Raw genomic sequence first — 18,446 nt, 5'->3', positions numbered from 1 at the left:
CCCCTCGTGCTCTTGGAGGGGGGAAAAGCACTGTCCTTACCTGCAACTCTGCTTTCCAGGGTGCGTGGGCAAGCACAGCAGCAAACACACCCCCACACCCCCTTGGAGCAGAGAGACAAACCACCAGCAGCCTCTGACTGTAGAGTATTTTGCATCATTTATTTAAATACCTATATTTATGCATTTACAAATTTTCATAGCTCTGTAGCTTTTTTTTTTTTCCTTTTTTTGTAGACAGTATTGCAGAGAAGTTAGCTTCTGTAAAATGAGGTCCATGTATAAAACTATGCAATGGATTGGAGAAAAAAAAACAACAAACCAAGTTTCCTTTCATACTCGCTAGAATCAGAAACCAAAGAAAGTGACCGAATGGAGGGGGAGAGAGAGAGGACGGGTGGGACAGACCAACCTCAAACCAGTGGCTCTCTCACAAGCATTACACATGTCAGTGCTCAGCTACAGTCCTAATGGGACAATCGGTGCAATGCCTGTTTGCTACAGCTGTAGCAGGCACATAGGTCTCTTAACAAAAAAAAAAAAAAAAAAGGAAAGGATCCTACACTCTGAGAATGCAAAGCCCGGACAGCCTCGTGAGAGGTTTTAGGTGTCGTGGCACGAAATGCCTGTAGGAGACTGCACCGACTCACCAGGAGCGCATCCTCATCCCAAACTTCATTTTGCATAAAAAGTTCCCTTTAAGAAATCTTAGCATTTAAAAAACCTGGTATCTGAGCTCTTCTAGCCTCAGTACTTTGAAGAAGTCACTTGAAAAATACCTCCTGCTTTCCTCATTTGGAAGCTTCAAAGTAATGTTTTGCTTTAATTGATACCAATTTAACAGCTCACGGATTCCCAGTGTTCTCTCTGGGAGGAAGAGGCAACAGATATGGCATTGCAAGATATTTACACACATGGTACAAAAATGTCCAAGGGTATGAAAAATCACCAGTTACACAATTTTGCAGCAGCCTCATTTACACCTGTAATTTTATACCATTTATTACATTGTACTAATACACCAGATTCAAAGATGTGCACTCCCTTTAGGACATTCAGGAGTTACAAATATATTGTGATTGCATAATTCATATTGCACAATTGTATAAAAACATAAATACTAGCTATTCTATTTTTTTTTTAAATACAAAATACATGTCACATAGTCAAATATTCTTTTCAAGTGCAATTCAGGTGCTCTCTTTAGTCCTTCCAAGAAAAAGGCAATTTTGATAGTTTTGGCACAAAGTTTAACCTCTGTCCGTGCCAACGGTTCTAATTACAATACATATGCCCAAAACTTTATATAGTAGCAGTCATATACATATAGTATAAAAACAGGTTATTTACAAAATGAACCGAACGTACACAGAAGCAGCCTCAGTGGTTGGATCTGAGCTCTGGGGGAGCGTTACTGGCGCTGTTGCGAGAGGGGTAAGTGACCCTTCTGACTTATGCCGGTTGCTGCGGGTTCACATTCATGGGCGGAGGGTGTCCTAGGAGACCGATGCGCTGTTTCTGCTTCCTCTGCTCCGTCATCTGGAAAATTAAAAAGTTTGCTCATTAGGCCTAGACGCTTCCTGTGTGTCAGCTCACTGAAGGACCCAGTGCTGCCTGTTGTGGTTAGCGTTTACTCTGAAACCCATTTTCTACACATAATGCTCCTCTGTCCGCTGTGCCAAGCGCTAATAGATGAGAGAGGCAACTGCAGCCCCGTCTCGTGCACTGATTGGGGACGTCCATGAACTTGCTCGGGAGGCTGACTACTGTTTTGCAAGAAAATTGCTTGGGAGAGCCAGGTGGGCAGGGCGAATTAGTGCAGAGAGCAGCTCGCAGGAACCTCCCCTGTCAGAAATTCTTTGTCACTGGTCCAACGTTCAAGGCAGACGAGACGCAGAGGACAGAAAAAAGGGGCGAGCCCTCAAGTCAGCCTGGGAATACCCTTGTCTTTGCTGGAATAGACTCGAGCGCTCCCGCTCTCAGCAGGAGTGAGCCAACATCCCTTTCCATCTGCCAAAAGCCAAGACACAAGGTTAACCACCTCACTGCCAGACAGCCAAACCTCTGGCAGTACTTCCCATCAAATAAAATACCATTCCTCCCAATTAGTGCAACCACAACCTGAAAATGGATTGTCATTTTTTATTACTGACATTGAAAAATGGCCACAATCCAGTTCTCCACACCCTTTTTTTCAAACCTTGGGAGGTTTCTGACAACTGGCATAAGCCGACATGCCACGCAGGGACCAACTCTGGTGTGGGCAGGGTCTCTGGCAGCCAACAGCTGGATCACAGCAGGCGCTCCCCATGCTCCCTCCATGACCACATCTCAGCTTCGGAGGAGCCGATGTGGGGGGTGGCTCGCAGCAGCCGTGCCGAGGAGGATGCCAGGGCAGCCCTTCGCCCCGGACCGCCAAGGCAAGGGGAGCCCAACACTGCTCCTTGGGCACCCGGGCTCTACCGAGAGCCCCCACAACGTGCAAAATACACGCCCGTGCGCCGGAAAACCTGTCCTGAAGGTGCATTCACCCCGAAAAGTCATCTTTCATTCAAGCATAAGATACAATTTAGAGTATTTTTCTTTATGAGAATTCACGGAGTTCCCTACAAGGCTTGTCCTGGAACATCTCCATCCACAACCATTTAATTTTTTCAATTTTCAGGTATTTTAATCCCAAATGTCAGCCAATTAGGATTATGGAAGTAACTCCAGGAGAAGGGAGACAGCACATTTGCACATTCAATTTATTTGTAGCACACACTTGAATGTGTTGGTCTATGCACTTGAACACATTTGTCTAAAGACTCCAGTTCTGGTGATGAAGAGCCTTCCCATCTCTGGCACGGGGTACCTGGCACGGTGGGGCAGCTGGCTGGTGGCTTACCCTAGGTCTGGAGTTCATTGTGGGAAAAGGAATTGGTCAGAACAGGCAGTTCTGGGCAACCTCCAAAAGGCTCCTCCATGTCCTGTGGGCCGTACAGCACTGTGCACACTGCTGCTTCTGCTCAGGCTAGCTGGGTATAATTACACTCGTTTAACCACTGGGGAAAGGACTGAAATACGGTAATTCCTCTTGAAACCATAATTAAACTCAACTGCAGCCCAGTGCCTTGCTCATCGGCTGACCCAAGGGAGGCAGAACTGTTATTGTACCTTTCCAGGAAGATGACCGCAGCCTCACGAGGACGGGTCACACCTCCCAGTCCTCTGTGCCACACTTCTGGAAGTCTGTTTTCACAAAAGGCTTGTAACGCTTCACAGGCAAATGGGAGCAGGAGGAGAGGGGCCTTCCCATCACTCTCCAGTCTCAGACACACACACAGACTACTCCCCTGCTGAACCAGCTGGGACTTTTTTTAAACTGCTTCTAAGATAACCTACAAGTTGGAAATGCAAAGAGGCAACGAGGACTTCATTTTAAAATTTACACTAATTAGTTTCACTGAGCAAACTAAGAGCCATGATTTCACACAGCCAATAAACTGATTCAGAGGACAAATGAAATAAAAATGGAAAGAAAAAAAAGATCAGTGAAAAGGGACTGTAATGGTTATTTTTCATGCTGTGTAGAAAAAGGGATGGTGCACCCTGACGCAGGTGTACACAGAAGATGTGCCTTTTAAAAAAAGGGAAGAATAAAGCAACCGAGTGTAAAGCAGAGAGAGAAATGCGATTGCAATGTTGATGCAGAACATTATTAATCCTGCAAGATGCGTAACGTTTGTCTGGAGGGCACAGGGCTGCAAGATAGAGCAACTTTAATCTCTATCACATTTACCTGGAGAGTGAATCTCTTGCAAAAGCTTTACAGCCGCAGTGACTGTACACCTGGGCCTAAAAGGCAATCAAAGCTACGCACAGCGTGTTGCAGGGGAGCTGTCAGCCACTGGAATAATGCTGACAGGATTGAAAAACGAAACCGAGGGGCCTGAAGTTCATCTGAGTCAAGCTGGCCTCTCTGATAATCGTATGTAACTGCCCAGACGCGGGCTGCCTAGCTCCAAAGGTTACGTGTGAGTTGGAGTTAACTCCGGGAACAGGAGCAGGGCACGTGCGAAGCGCAGGAGCACGATACCGACCGGGCACGCACCCCCGGGCACAGGCTGCTTGCCAGCCCGCGCCGATAAAGCCAACCTGAGCAGCGGCTCCAGCAACGAGGCACGCTGGCGGCGACAGGGGTCCCGTCCTGAGCGAGAAGCCAGCGTCTGTTAGAGACGCCTCACACTCCTGGACATCAGAGGACGGCGCTGGGAAGGACTTCTGGATGATTACATCTAATCCCCTGCTATTGCAGACAATTATGTTGTCATCTTTTCGCACAGAATTAAAGTGATCAAGATTTTAATGGCTCTTGGTTCACTTGTTTGTGAAAGCATGCCCAGGCATGCCGGATTTCAGTTTCTAACAATTACAGTCTCCAGAACCCCAACGAGCTTGAAGAGCAAATGAATGAGAGGTTTTCCCTTTATTTAATTACAAGAAGATAAGTACAAATAAAAGTTCCCTGAGTTAGTTCCTTTTCCTGGAGACAGTTCTTGATCAGAAGGAGGGATATACTGGTTTTGTCACATAATTGGAGCATCCTGCAACTTAAGCAGGGCTCTCAATAATGGTACTTAGGGGAATTCCTAAAAGCTATCGCAACATTAATGAAGCTGGTTTCCTCTTTTGCTTTTACAGTCAAATAGCTCTCTAAAAGCTAAATCCTTCATTCTTATTTTCACAAAGAGCGAGAAGGGTTTTTAGTGCTTGGTCAGCCAAGAGCTGCAAGCTTCAGAAATAAATGCATCCTGATCCAGAGCTGGCTGCGACTGATGGAAAGACTCCTGGTGACTGCAGACCGCTTTGAGTCAGACTCTTCAACAAGAAGACGTAAGACACATGTTTCAAGATAATTGTTTCCAGGCAAAACAGCAAAACCACTACCCAGCAAGTATTAAAACACAGACAAAAGAGCAACTGCCTCTATCCTCCATCCACAAAACCAACTAGGGCAAGGGGGTCCATGGCACAGTGGCTGAAAACTAATTACAGCCAAGAGCAGCAAGGTTTGCTGCTCCTAATCCCACACATTAATCCCTTCCTTGTGCTCCATGGGGTGTCGGGTAAAAGGGCCCAGCTCCATCAGAAATGCAGAGCGTGATCGGAAGGCAGGGAGCCGGGATCTCAGTCAATACCGGCTTCCAGAGACTCACGTCTCCATGAAGATAACCGGCTTACAGAGAGACCTGGCCAACCCGGAGCAGAGATGGGAAGCAGGAATCGGATTAGTATTGGAGAGAGTCGTGCCAACTGCGCTATGGTAGGCAGATCGCATCTGAGAAGATAACAAACCAAATCTGTTGGCCATTTCTGCCCTGTGCGATTCCATCGACTGCCCTGGGATACCATCGTGTGCAAGTCTGCAATTCATTTTATCCGGTGCCGATATCTATATAAACTTAAGTAATTGAACCATCTGGCTCAGGTTATTAATCCATAAAGATAAGCAGCTAGTCATTTTGCTGCCACAGACAGCTCTCACCAGGGCAGGCAACAGCATTTTCCCTTTTACTTCCAGTTAGGCTGTAATCCCTATGGACAACAGGGAATAAAGGCCCGCTGCCTCTGTGGCTTTCACAAAGCCATCACTGGGTTTGGCCTGGGAACACTCCCCACGATCCCCTCAAGCCAAACCAAAAGTTAAACACACGTCCTCAAACTCTCACTGCAGAAAAACTGGTGCACCGAAAAAATACTCAGAGGTTGATGCAGCCTTCATGTGCTAAGCAGCAGCAAGACATGCTGCAATGCAAAACATTTCTGTGGGTATGTCTTTCTGTGCTGCAGTTGAAAGCGTGATAGCAGCCAAATTGTATCTGCATTATCAGCGCAGCGATAGCACGGAGGAGGCCAGGGCAAGCTAACCACTCAAGTATTTCTCGAGTTTCTCGGTGGGTTTTGAGGTCCGTGCAGCAACACAGCACTTCTATCAGTATCAAACCCTCTGACTTACAGGATCGTGCTACGGTCTTAGGGTTAAAATCTGTAACAACAACAACCACCACCACCTATACATAGAGGGTGCCTGCACCAGTGATGACTGACTGAAGTTAACTTCAGCTTTGATTTTTTTAAGGCAAGTTTTCCCTTTCTGGAGGTGCCACTTTGGACAACACTGGTTTGGTTAGTGCCACCAGGCAGGTCAACTGGGGTACAGGGTTCAGGACATTTTGTTTGTTCACTTCTTTCCTAAACACGAACTACTTTAGAAAAACTTCTTCATGGGGTTTGCAGAAGCCACGGAGCTGTAAAACACCAGCTTTGTTCACAGCCAGCTCTCCCTTACCTGATCTTTAAGCTCTGACAGCTGGCCAGAGAGGTTGGTCACAAGCTTCATAGTGGACTCCAACTTCTCCTGCAAGTTCCTCAGCTCGTTCTGCTCTCCTTCCGAGTCGCTGCTCACAAGCGACATGGCCCGCATCCGGGGGAACCAGTCCAGGTTTCTCTCCTGAGAATCAGACACGAGTTCACAATTAGGGTTTGCCAAATGAAAACCTGCACCCAAGTGGCTGAGTGCAGACAGATCTTAAATGCCACGCAGGGACATTCCTCAGATACACAAGCTCTGTACTTAATTGCATCTACATCTTACTGCAAAGTTTGCAAAATCGCCTGCTAGAGACAACAAGGCACTTCAGACGTAACTACTGAAAATTAAGGCTGCTTATTGTTGGCTTTTCCTTTCCAGCAACTCACTCTGCCCAGCCATTTCTTCTTCAGATACACTTCAGTGTAATACATGAACACTGGACATTAAACCAGCCTGGATTTCACGTCTAGGCAAGCATTTTCCAGTGCTAGAAATCTGCTGCCACCTTAGTCTTTTAATTTCTGTTTGCTAAAGATTTTCTGCTGATAAAGCTGGTTTGATTTTTTGGTCAAGCAAAGTTTGGCCGTGCTTTCTAAGGAAAGAAACTATGTTCTACTTGGAAATAGTTGAAAATACTTCCTTTTTAATGAAAAAGAAAAAAGGAAAAAATTCATATTCTGACTGACTAGTTCAGGCTAAAATGTGGGACAGATTAAGTTACAATGAATTGCTTATAATTAAGTTTTCGTTCATGCATACAAATTCTCTAATATTCCATGTTTAAGTTAAGGTCAGGCACTTCAGCGGACACATGCTCTGTTTTATTAGTATGTACGCAGAGGCTCACACATACACTCACGTACACGCCAGTGACATTAAAAATAAAAGCAGGAACGGAATAGAAAGCCACAAAAGAGGAGGAGGGGTGCATACCGCATCTTGACACCTTAAATTTCAAGACTGAACTGGTTTCCTATCTACTCCGTTTCTCTTCCCACGCTGGAGAGACTCTCTGAAGGGGAAGTTGAACTAACGCTGGATAAGGTAAGGATGTGTGTGCACTCTCATAGGTAACACTGCAACAACTGGTAATGTTATAAACAGACCAGATGAAGCAGTAATAGGTTACTGGATTAACAGTGTCCCAAACCAAAGATCAATCAACATCACTGATTAACAGCGACCAAAGAACGCCCCGCTTCGCAGGCCAGGCTCTTAGCTGGGCTCTCTCTCTCAAACCTACAGCTTATTTCTGCAGCACTGCAAACTCTTTGGCTTTTTGCCATTGCCTGCCTAAATCTCTAACTCGAACCTGCTCCCCATCTCTCTGCCCCCCCTCCATGCTCACTCGTTCCCAGGAGCATCCATCCTGTTTAAATCAGGGCTGTGCACCTCCACTGGGAGTTACAGTCACGTCCTTTCTGCAATTCAGATGTGATGCCAAGACTCATCATCTTAAATTAGTTGCTTCTGATCTGCCTGGAGTTTACTATTGCTGAGATTAAAGGCAGAAAGCAGGCCCTTTCCCATGCAGCGCACCACAGGATTCCCACATGATGCAAAACTGCCAGGAAGGCTTTTTTTCTCCTGATCTCTGTTTACAGGGCAGATGGTTTCTGCTAATAAAAGAAAAAATATATGTACAAAAAAATATGCCTTTATCAAGACAAGTGCCAAAATATTTTGGACTTTAGGAAATGACAGTCCCACAATTAAGATTTAATAGTAGCAACAGGCAAGATTTCACTGTGTTCTTCCAGCAGTAGCAAAACCGTCGTTAGGGAAGAGAGGGCAGGCTCCTCACTTGTGCTCAGGTCCAGCACCTCCCCCGCAAAGTATTTCCCCCCCCCACCCAGGGAAAATAAACCAAACCAACTGCTATTCCCTTCCCTGCTCTCCTCCAGGCGAGAGGTTTTCAAGGACAAGGTAAATTGGACTAAAATGCAATTTATATTTGCAGGTTTGCCTGGGCTCTCAGGTCCATGTCCTGAAGTTTCTAGGCAGATGCAACAGCAGAGCCCTGACGCTCCTGCCCACTCCTTACTTGCTGTAGAAATATTGTTATTTTACTTGCTCCCAAAGAGGTGAGTTTTCCAAGCCCATCCCCAGAGTGCTCCCAAGCCCCATCCGTGTGAAGGATGAAGGGGACGAGGGGAGCAGGACCTGGAAACACCTTTCCCTACCTGCAACATTTTATTGAATACCCCAACACATTTTCTGGCATTACTTTGCAATATAAGCAAACGCTGTAGCTGCTGCAGAGGCTGCAACTTGATCACTGCAGGGAGGGAAGGTGACAGCCAGTCTCTGATGGTGAAATCAAACCAGCAAGCACTAGCACTGACGGCTTCTGCAGGCTCATCACAAGTTTCACACTCACTGGCTTTCTGAAAGCCCCAGCTCTCCAAGTCACCCGAGTATGGGAAATCTTTGTTGGTTTTTTCAAGTGAAAGCCAAGTGCCTCTCTAGTTCTCATGGCAATGGTGAAAGATTAAAAACAAAAATGCTCCATGTGAACTACACAAGCTGAGAAAGAAGGTAAGCGAGGAGACAAGACTCATGGCCTGCTGGCCTGTCTTCTGAGCCGTAAGAATAGGACTCATTTTTGAGCCTGGAACTGCTCAGTCCTGATCCATCTGTGAAAGAGTTAACAGGAGCACCTGGAAACTTTCTGTGCAGGGCCAGGCTTAGGGAAAGACCTATAAACATCACTTTGCCAACCCTGTCACTGGGCTGAACGTAACCCCTGCTCCTGCTCAGGTTTCATGGAGATTGTCAAACCCAAAGTTCACACCTGGAAGTGTCCAGTTGCCAGTCAGTAAGAAATAAGGGGATGTCCAAACAGCCTGGGCAAAAACCCTGAGGTGAGGAGCTGTGGGGACAGACGTGCTGGTAAAACTGTGTCAGTGCAGGTAAAATGGGCACCAGTGAACTCGCTGAGCTGGGACCTCTCTGGAGGGGGCAGTGGGGATGCTGCCAGCATGCAGGGGCACACCTCTTCCTCCTCCTCTCTGCACAGTCAGTCCCGCACCCCTTTGCTCTGGCTTCACATGGGAAACCTTCAGCCTGTTGCTACAACCTCCACCAGCACCACATTGAAGCTGGAGCACCTGGATGTGACCAGTCTGCTGAAACGCACATTTCTGCCCGAACACCCGGCCCTGGCGCTGCTGGAGGGGGCGGAAGGGGAAGGCGTTGCGGGGGTGTTTTCTTTTAAATAAATAAATAATGATGCCTCAAGCAGAGATAGCGAAAACGGAAATAAGGAGGAATGCAGAAAGGTCAGTCACTGACGAGCCCGCTGGGCTGGTGTGCAGCAGCCAGCCCGGCTCCCAGCCCTGCGCCTGCCAGCAGCGCTGCCTCTGCAGCGCGCTTCTGCGCGAGGCTGAATAAAAGATTTATATCGTCATGATCTAGTTTCTGCTGAACTTTAACTGAACACCAGGGCGCCTTTAAAGATGCAGCCTTCACTGGGGGTTTGGGAGGGTTTTAGAGGCACCAAGTGAGCTGTGAAGGGAAAGGCTGCCCTTTGATGCCTTTTTTCCCCGCCTGTCCCTCGTCCCGCCGCACTCCCTCCCCGGCTGCTGGCACCTCGCATACCAACACAGTTATGCACTGTCTGCTGTGGTCCTCCTGCAAGCGGAGGCACCAGGATCCTGGGCTGCATCAGCTCCCTCTTCCCGTCACAGTCGCAGCTTCCTCTGCTTCAACAGACGAACTGACTGACTAAAGCCACTGACGGAAGCTGGCTAACCACAAGCGCTGGGGTTTCGGGTTAGCTCTTTTCTAGGTAAAGTTGGAAAAGTCCCTCTTGTAAAGCAAATATCATTAAATCTCAGACATGGGGGCGATGCTGACCGTCCACGATTGGAAATTTGAAAAAGAGGAAGCGGCGCTGCATGATGCAGATGCAATTCATTCTGAGAAGCGCCTGCTCCTCCCTGCTTCTGCCGAAGAGTTTATTCTAAGAAAGGTTTCTGAGGCAACCTCAACGCAAGCTGTGCCAAGAGATGCATTAGCTCTGCTCCTCGGGCAGGAGGCGGCTGCTAACGGCAGGGACCAGGGCTCGTCCTCACTGCTGGCCACCCCAAGTCGCTGCTCCTCTTCTGGGTCTCTTTACTCAGCCACCCCTGCGCCTAATATTTATGGGGTGCTGAAGGGCTAATTCAGTGCTCGTCAAAATAAATCCCTATAGCCTGCTATCGGAAGACTGCCCAGCAGCCATCATTTAGTAGGAGAAAGCAGCAGCAGCGAATTTCAGTTTCTGTCATTTGTTGTGAAAAATCATACCCATACAGCTAATAAACAGCTCTGTGAAGTGCTTTGAAATTTTTTTTTTTTGTTTGTGGCAAGACGAAACTCCTCTTGGTTCTTTCTTGTGCTTCCTGGAAAAAGCCCCATGTCAGGTTCTCTCTCCCTTCTGCAAAGGGCTCGCCATCACTTCTTCCACACCAAGCCACACTTCTCCCCTCACCACAAGCAGCAGCACTTGACAGCATCCCCCCTCCACACTAAGAAGATTTTCAAATCCTCAGACGCACCATATCTTTAAACAGGAGGCTGATGATATAAGGTTAACAGTATAATCATCTCCTTTTTCACTGTCGCCACAGATTAAATACCTAAGTGGCTTTTACACTGGTGCAGGGCAGGGAGCCTGGACAACAGACACCATTTCCCAAGGTGGGAGGTGACCGCGTCCCTGGATGAAGTGATCCCCCCGTACGTCCCCGTGACAGCTCTGCTGTGGGTGACTCACTTGAGCCGAGTGGTGAAGTTACACCACCAAGCATCACCCGGCTGGATGCGACCGAGGCAGAAGGCCGCAGTGGGAAACCCTGAGGGCGATCTCCTTACTCCTGCTGAAAGGCCATGCCGCTTCCCCACAGCAACCTACTTCTGGCTGTTTAGCTCTACATTTTAAGTAGGACGTGTTACACCACGATCCGCTGGGCAGGACAAAATGATGAAGCACGCAAAGGCTGAACAAACAGCTGCTGGTGGCGATGGCTGCTGTCGCCCACCTCCTCTTGCACAACGCGTCCGGCACGGCTCAGGCGGCCCACGGAGCACCCTGTTGCACAGGGTCACGGGCTGACTCAGGGGATGGCCACCTCACCCCAGCCCTGGGCCACCTCCTCGGCACACACAGCCCCACGGGGCTTTTTTACCTGGCCGGTGTTGCAGACCGAGCGGTTTATTTTCCCCGGCGTGTCACTCTTGATGGTTTCCAGTTGGAAACCTTCCCAGTCCCTCCCAGGCGGGCGCTGGCAGTGCCCCAGCAGCCAGGACACGGCACCCACCCTGCGAGCTGCTTTGGGATCCACCCGAACCCCAACACGTTATGCAAACAAACCATTAACACAGAATTGGGCTGAAGCCTTTGCTTCTGTTTTCACCCGCCCAGGCCCTTTTTCTGCCACACGCTGAGCCAGAATGAAACCTTTCACTCGGCAGAGGGGATGTAACCCGGTATTCCCAGCACGGACACCTGCCCAGGTGATTTATCAGGGAAAACCAAGAACGCGGCCACATAAGGTTAATGCCAGCAAGAGGAGGTTTTTTTTCTGAAGCACGCTGCAGGGCACATCAGCTTGCACACCTCCGGAGGTAAGAGCATACTAATACTGCTGCTGTGTGGGGAAGATGAGGTTGACCAACCATTTCTCCCTGTGCAGCTTCTGGTTTGCACCTTAACACCTATTTCAAGGGTGGAACAAGTTGCTTCACTATCTAAATGCAAAGCTCGGACCCAGGGCCTGTGACACAGTGTTTCCAGCAGCCAAGGGCCTTCTGCCAACCACACCTCTTGACTCTTCTATGCCTCTGCTATTTTTTATTAACCCTGTAATTATATTGGCTAAATCTGGCAAGGTGTCTCAAGATGCAGCTTGTTTGGAAGATACCACCAAATTAGGTACCATCAGCTCCAGTTCAGATCCTGACCTCCTCAGTCCTCCTCTCCTGGCCTGCACCCTGCGTCATCACGACCAGGAGCCCTGAAACCCATTTCTTCATCTATAACTGATCAACTGCAAACAAGTTAGTTGTACAGGCTGCTTTCTTCTGCATCTGCAGTTGGTTTGGTAAGTACAGACACAATAAATCTTTTCTATTTAATGTTACCCTAAAGTACAGGATTTCCAAGTACAAATCACACATGCATGTAACTAAGTTTCTAATACTTTCTCAGACTATGATTTCAGCTGTATACACGTCTTTCACCAATGCTGGAATCATTAAGCCCCTTTTGAAATGCTTCAGCTTTGAAGCATTTGGTCTGCCCCTTGTTATTCCTACAGGTGCTGCAGTTCTGATCCAGCCTTGGCCATCTCCAACCAAGTTACACCCGATGAAGGGCCTGGGGACACAGTAACCCTTCAAAGCCAGCATCACGTGAGCCTTGTGCAGGCTGTGAATCACACACTCCTGCTGACATTCAGAGCCCAGCAATAATCATGGCTGGGTGTTTAACTTCTGAGGAGAGGTTTCAAGTCAAACTTGCACTTCTGGAAGAATGTAATTTTAAAAGCCTGCAATTGATGAAACCTTGTCTTTCCTTAGGCTGAGGAGGCTGCGTCTTGGCAGAAGTTACAGGCTACACTGGACACTCAAAACAGTAATAAGAAATACTTCCCAAGAGCACACAGCTCAAGACAAAAAGAAAAGCCCAATAGTACATTTAAATCTCCAGTTTTGTATGAAGAGGTTAATTAGGGCACTTCCAAATTCCTTCAAGGATATCTGCACCATCACTCGTATTTATAAATGGTTCATTTTCAAATGACAACACAATCCAGTTAAAGATTCAGGACTCAGCACTCTCGATCTGGCATGTGAGCCTGGGCAAACCCTTACACCTCTCTACCTCACTTTTGTAATAAACGTTAATGACATGTATCCTGCTTGGTGTAACACTGGATTAAAAATCTGTGGAAACTGAAAGAGCTAGTTAGGAAGCTTTGTGCTAAAAACTTTGCCAAACAAGCCTTTATTTTTTAGTATGCACATCTGCATGCATAAAATCACCCACAGCCATGCGGCTCTTCCCTGCACTGATCAAATGCTGACGTGAAGGTGTATATGCAAATCCTGACGTTAGGGTGTGCACCAGCTGTGCATGCAAATACTTGTCCATGCAAGTGACAGCACACTGCAGCTGCATGCACAACATGAATGCACAGAAAACTGAACTGTATATGTGTTTTTCTATGCTTCGAGCTTCAGAGTAAGATTTTCTTTTTTTTTTTTTAACATATTCTAAATGCCTGCAAACAGCTGTTTGTAGCAGACCTTTGCCAAGACTCAAGTGGCAGCTGTACTGATGGGGCTGCTGCTAGTGAGGCTGCCACAGCAACTGCAGGCAAACGCAGAAAAGTTAAGAAGAAATTCTCAAGACAGGATGGGTAGATAAGACATTTAAATGAACTAATCTGGAGGGAGTTGCACGGAGTTCACATTAGTCATTTGGGTGTGGATGTCAATGTCTGGCCAACACGATAAGTGGATCCCCCCACCTCCTACACATATGGTATTATTCAGACATCACCTGATCTTCCCTGGTGACTACAAAGCCACACAGCAGCTGAACCCTGTGCCTTTGTTCCTGGGAAATACAGGAGGCACCGAGCTACCAGCTCTGCAGCACCATTAGCATACCTTCCAGATAAACACTTTTCAAAAGACATTGATCCATCTTGAAGCCTCACTATCTTAAGTGCACATCTGCAGTGATTTATCTGGATGAACAGAAGTTAGGTCACCAGAAGGGCTTTATAAACACCAAGAATTAAAGGCTATCTCTGGCACTAGATGTTTTCTCACATCCTACAATAATGTGCATGCTACTAAACAGATATTAGGAGGTGGCTCAAGAATGCATTTCAAAGGTGAGCTGCTTCACGCCAAGCTTCTGCATGCCATCTTCTGAAATCCATGAGGTTATCAAGCTCACCAGGGGTGGTGAGGACCTCAGGATGGCAGATGAGTCATGGCAGCAGCTCGGGTGTGTACGCAAGCTCAGCTTCTACATCAAACAGAACCAGCAACCCCTAGCAATTTCCCCCCTAGCACTGCTCTAGTGATTCCCAGCAAAGATTCTTAAGATATCCCAAGTTTTACATCATATATCACAGCAGGCACACGCTCACCTTACTGAAGAAAGTGATTATTATCCCTATTTACAGGGAGAAAAGCTGGCGATGAATTTCAGGCCTTCTATCCAAAGTCTGGACTCACAGCTACAAGACCACTGCAGCCCCGCTTCCCGCGTGGGGGGACACAAACATACTGGGCTCCGCAAACTCAGGGGAGCTTGAGCAAAACCAACCTGAGATCACAAGCACTAACAGACCCATAGCTGTATCAGAAAAACCTTATGGAAGTACAAATCAGTGCTATCAGTACAGCATACCAGATTTTGTCAGATCACTGGGTTTTTTAATGGTTATTTTGATCAGGCTTACTGTGTTCACAATACTTCTAAACCTTAAACTCTGTTCTCAGGTTGAACCGTTGACTTCTTTCTGCACACTGCATTTTAACTTGATGAGCTTCTATCTATGAAGAAATATAAAATTTGCTAAAGAACTGGAGTTAATAATTCATTTTCAAGGCTACAACTTTTTTAAGCTGGGTCAGATTCCTACAGGCTACAAGATGACTTCTATGGGCAAGATTCAGCTCTGCCATCTCCAGTACAGTGGATATCCTCAAAATTGCCTTTCTACACACATTATTTTTAGACAAGAAAACATCAAAATTCAAGATCACTCTTAAAGCTTCTGAATATTCACTAACTGGCATAAGTGAAATTGTCCAGGATTCTTTTGATACCACAGTGCTTAAAATATCTTTCAAGCACTGTACAAGCAGCACTGGATGGAACTCACAAGCTGATGGTGGATGTAATTTTAGTGTCCTAAATCCATGTTTTTGGGTTTGTGGTTTTTTTTTTGGTTTTTTTTTTAATGTTCTGTGGTGTTGGAACTACTCACAAATACTAAATGGCAGAGTCAAATTTTTTAAATTTTTTTTTTTTTTTTTTTTTTTTTTACTATTGCCAAAAAGCATAAATCCAAGAGTTTTCTAAAGATACTCTGTTGGGAGTCAGAGCAAAGGTGAAGCATATTTGAGGTGTATTCTGTCATCACAGTATGGTTTTGAGCACATTATGCTTCCTACCCTCAACTACTAAAAATGGGTATAAATTGCAGTTGAACAATGGTACCGCATAACAGCCCATGGAACAGACATACCCCATCTTTGTCATTATCAAAGATGTTAGAGTGCCACCTTCAGTCTGAAAATGTGGGGAGAAAATCCCTTTTAAATCTAACCATGACACAAGTAGGCTTTCCAGGAGAATCTGGGAGCTGCAGACATTAAGCAACCACAGGTTCCCATTCGTCCTCTGTACAAAGAACAAAATAAACCATCACCTCCCACGGGTGACTCTCAATCTTTGGAACCACTGACATGTTTAAGGCTCTCCTTTTGCCTGTTGTTCTACATTCATGGGACAACGACAGAAGGCTTGAGTAAAAGATGAACCATGCCCCAAGTTACTCCTAGGTACACCTTAGGCAGAAAAAAGGATTTCTGACTCTTACAAAAGTATTTAAAACAGGTCTGGTAAAGAAATATATTCACCATGCTTTACACACAGATTTTCTAGGGCAGCAAAGAATGTTTTTAATGTTAAAGGATGATGGAAAGAATTGCTTCTGATTTTCAGAGTAAGCTCTGACAGATTAGTCTTAAGAAACATGTTGACTGCAAAATGCTGCTGAGAACTAGAGCATCAGGGCAGCAGCTGCCCCGGTCACGCCTGTGCTGGGTCGTGGCACACCACTGATGTGCAAACCAAATTTACTTCCTATTCCATGGCTCGTACGGTTACACCACGCTTTCAACAGCACGGCAGTGAGACCCTGCTGTTAGTTCGCAATTTAAAACTGGCTCATGAAATGCAAAAAAACACCAACTACAAGACATATTCCAAACCTCTACCTAGAGTGTAGTTATATAAAATTGCATCTGTATGAGACACTTGGTCTATGCATGATTTATCCATATTCCCATTCAATACACAGTAATTTGCCCTTGCTGACACTTCTATGAAAGGGAATTCTGATAGAAGTTCTCCAGTTTTTGCATTTATTGCAAACATATCCAATGACTAGTTTTTGGTTCTTATCTAATTTGAACTGTTAATCTGAAATAACAATTTGTTAATAAATTGTTTGTTAACTGAAACTTTTTTTTTTAAACTAGTTTTAACTCAACACAAACAGTGCTTCCCCCTGAAGTAATGCTTGCTGCGGTGGGGTAAATAAAGGGAGCAATATAATCAGTCAGACCAGAAAGCAGCAGTGATGTACTAAGTTATCTTGCTGTGCTAATCCTGTATCAGGTGACTGCTCACAAGATTTCTTTAAGCCCTCACTACAGAGGCAGAGATCCAGAACTAGAACATACATTGTAGTGACCCCAAAGTAACATGTTTAACCTCAGAGAGATCTTGGTGGGATTTACACACTGACCGGGCCACGACAGACTGCCCACTTAAAGGTAGGTTGTGCCTCTGCAGCAAAAAAAAAAACCTAGGGACAAATAAGCAAAGTATCCTCCTATTTATTTGCCTGAAGGCAAATGAAATAATTGAAATGTTGTAAATCAGAAAAAGCCTTTGCTAACCAGCCAGAAGACACACAAATTAATAACTGGGGTTTAGGATCTAATTCCAGGAGCTCTGAACCTGCAGCTTGGCAGGGACGAGCCTTTTAATTCTCTCATTAAAAGGCCTGACAATTGAATACATATTAATTTTAGTTTTTTACAATATTAAGCTAAAATCATATGACAACACATCCCACAAGTCAGTTTAAGATATTTATACCGGGACAGGTTATAAGCTGTTTGTTATGCTTCAGACACTTCCACCAGCTTGAAAATATTCTCCCTTAAACATCAGTTTTCAAAACAGAATAGCTCCTCTTGACCTGATTTAAAACCCTGGAGCCCACCCAGCTGTCACGGCTCGCTTTGGCACACACACGGCAGCGGGTCAGAGGTGAGAAGGTGCAGGTACGCAGTCGCGCATCGCTGTGTGACTGCGGCGCGGCCGCACGCGTCGGCTCCCACCAGTGCCCCTGCCTGCACCATCCTGCTGCAGCGTGCTGCCATCAAGGCAACGTCTTTTATCGAGTTATCTGGCCAAGAACACCTTAAGTGTATTCTCTTTAGAAGATGCTTCTAAAAGGAAAGGCATTGGATTGAGCCTATTACTGTAGAAAAAGTCTTACTCCAAGTTTTTGCTGACAGAATAAATAAAATACAGATTATTATATTTACTAAATATGCCAGTAGATTGGTCTATCTAGGAAAAAAAGGCAAAACTCCAAACTCACCTTGATCATTTCTGCCACATAACTTTCTGGTCCTGTATATTCTGTTGAATCTTTTACTTTCACTAACACAATAAAGCACAAATAATGCCACATATTGTGCTCTTCTTTAATGTGCTCTTCAAATGTGACTGTCTTGTTATCAAACTTATCTCTTTCCAAACCTACAAGAGTGACACATATACAACCCTTAGTATTTACAAACTGGTACTAAGAAAACGAGCTCTAAAAACAAAACCTGTTTCTACAGTCTGCTGCACTAAACAGTCACAATCATTCTTAAATGAACACTGAGTAACAGGGATAAAGTCTCCAACAAATGGTCACAATGCAGCGAGAAGGGGGCAGAAGGCCTAACAAGCACTGCTTGCACTGATACATAACAGAAAACTTTCGGTTAAAAAAAGGTAGCTACCTTGTATGCAATCAGTTTGTTGGATTTCATAACGCATCTCCTATTTTTAGGCAAAACGATACCAAAAGCAACACTTGCTTTGCAGCAGACTTCCAAAGGTTACTTCTGTCAGTCTGTGTGTTATGCAACTTCTGCATGACCATGTCATTAAACCACACTGGCCTTGAAGGCTCGGCAGCTTAATTCCCACTCTACTGATGGGAAAAACTTTCACAGTCACTATCAACAGTCTGCACCATTGGAAAAAACAACTGTTTATAAAAATCTCTCC

At 45.8% G+C, this 18,446-nt stretch overlaps 1 protein-coding gene across 7 annotated transcripts in view; it reads right to left on the bottom strand.

Annotated features, from left to right (window-relative positions):
- Positions 1-134: 134 nt before the first annotated feature.
- The window catches only part of ITPR1 (inositol 1,4,5-trisphosphate receptor type 1), a 171,735-nt gene continuing 153,423 nt past the window's right edge, over positions 135-18,446 (bottom strand). For all 7 annotated transcript variants that reach the window (XM_074879205.1, XM_074879206.1, XM_074879207.1 and 4 more), the window contains 3 exons: positions 17,764-17,924; positions 6,329-6,490; positions 135-1,536 (listed from right to left, as the gene is read on the bottom strand). In XM_074879205.1, the coding sequence (XP_074735306.1) occupies positions 1,450-1,536; positions 6,329-6,490; positions 17,764-17,924 (410 nt within the window). In that variant the 3' untranslated portion in view covers positions 135-1,449. The remainder of the gene's footprint in view (positions 1,537-6,328; positions 6,491-17,763; positions 17,925-18,446) is intronic.

The sequence above is a fragment of the Strix uralensis genome, chromosome 10, assembly GCF_047716275.1.
Source record: "Strix uralensis isolate ZFMK-TIS-50842 chromosome 10, bStrUra1, whole genome shotgun sequence".
NCBI lineage: Eukaryota > Metazoa > Chordata > Aves > Strigiformes > Strigidae > Strix > Strix uralensis.
This window is presented reverse-complemented; position numbering and strand designations above follow the sequence as displayed.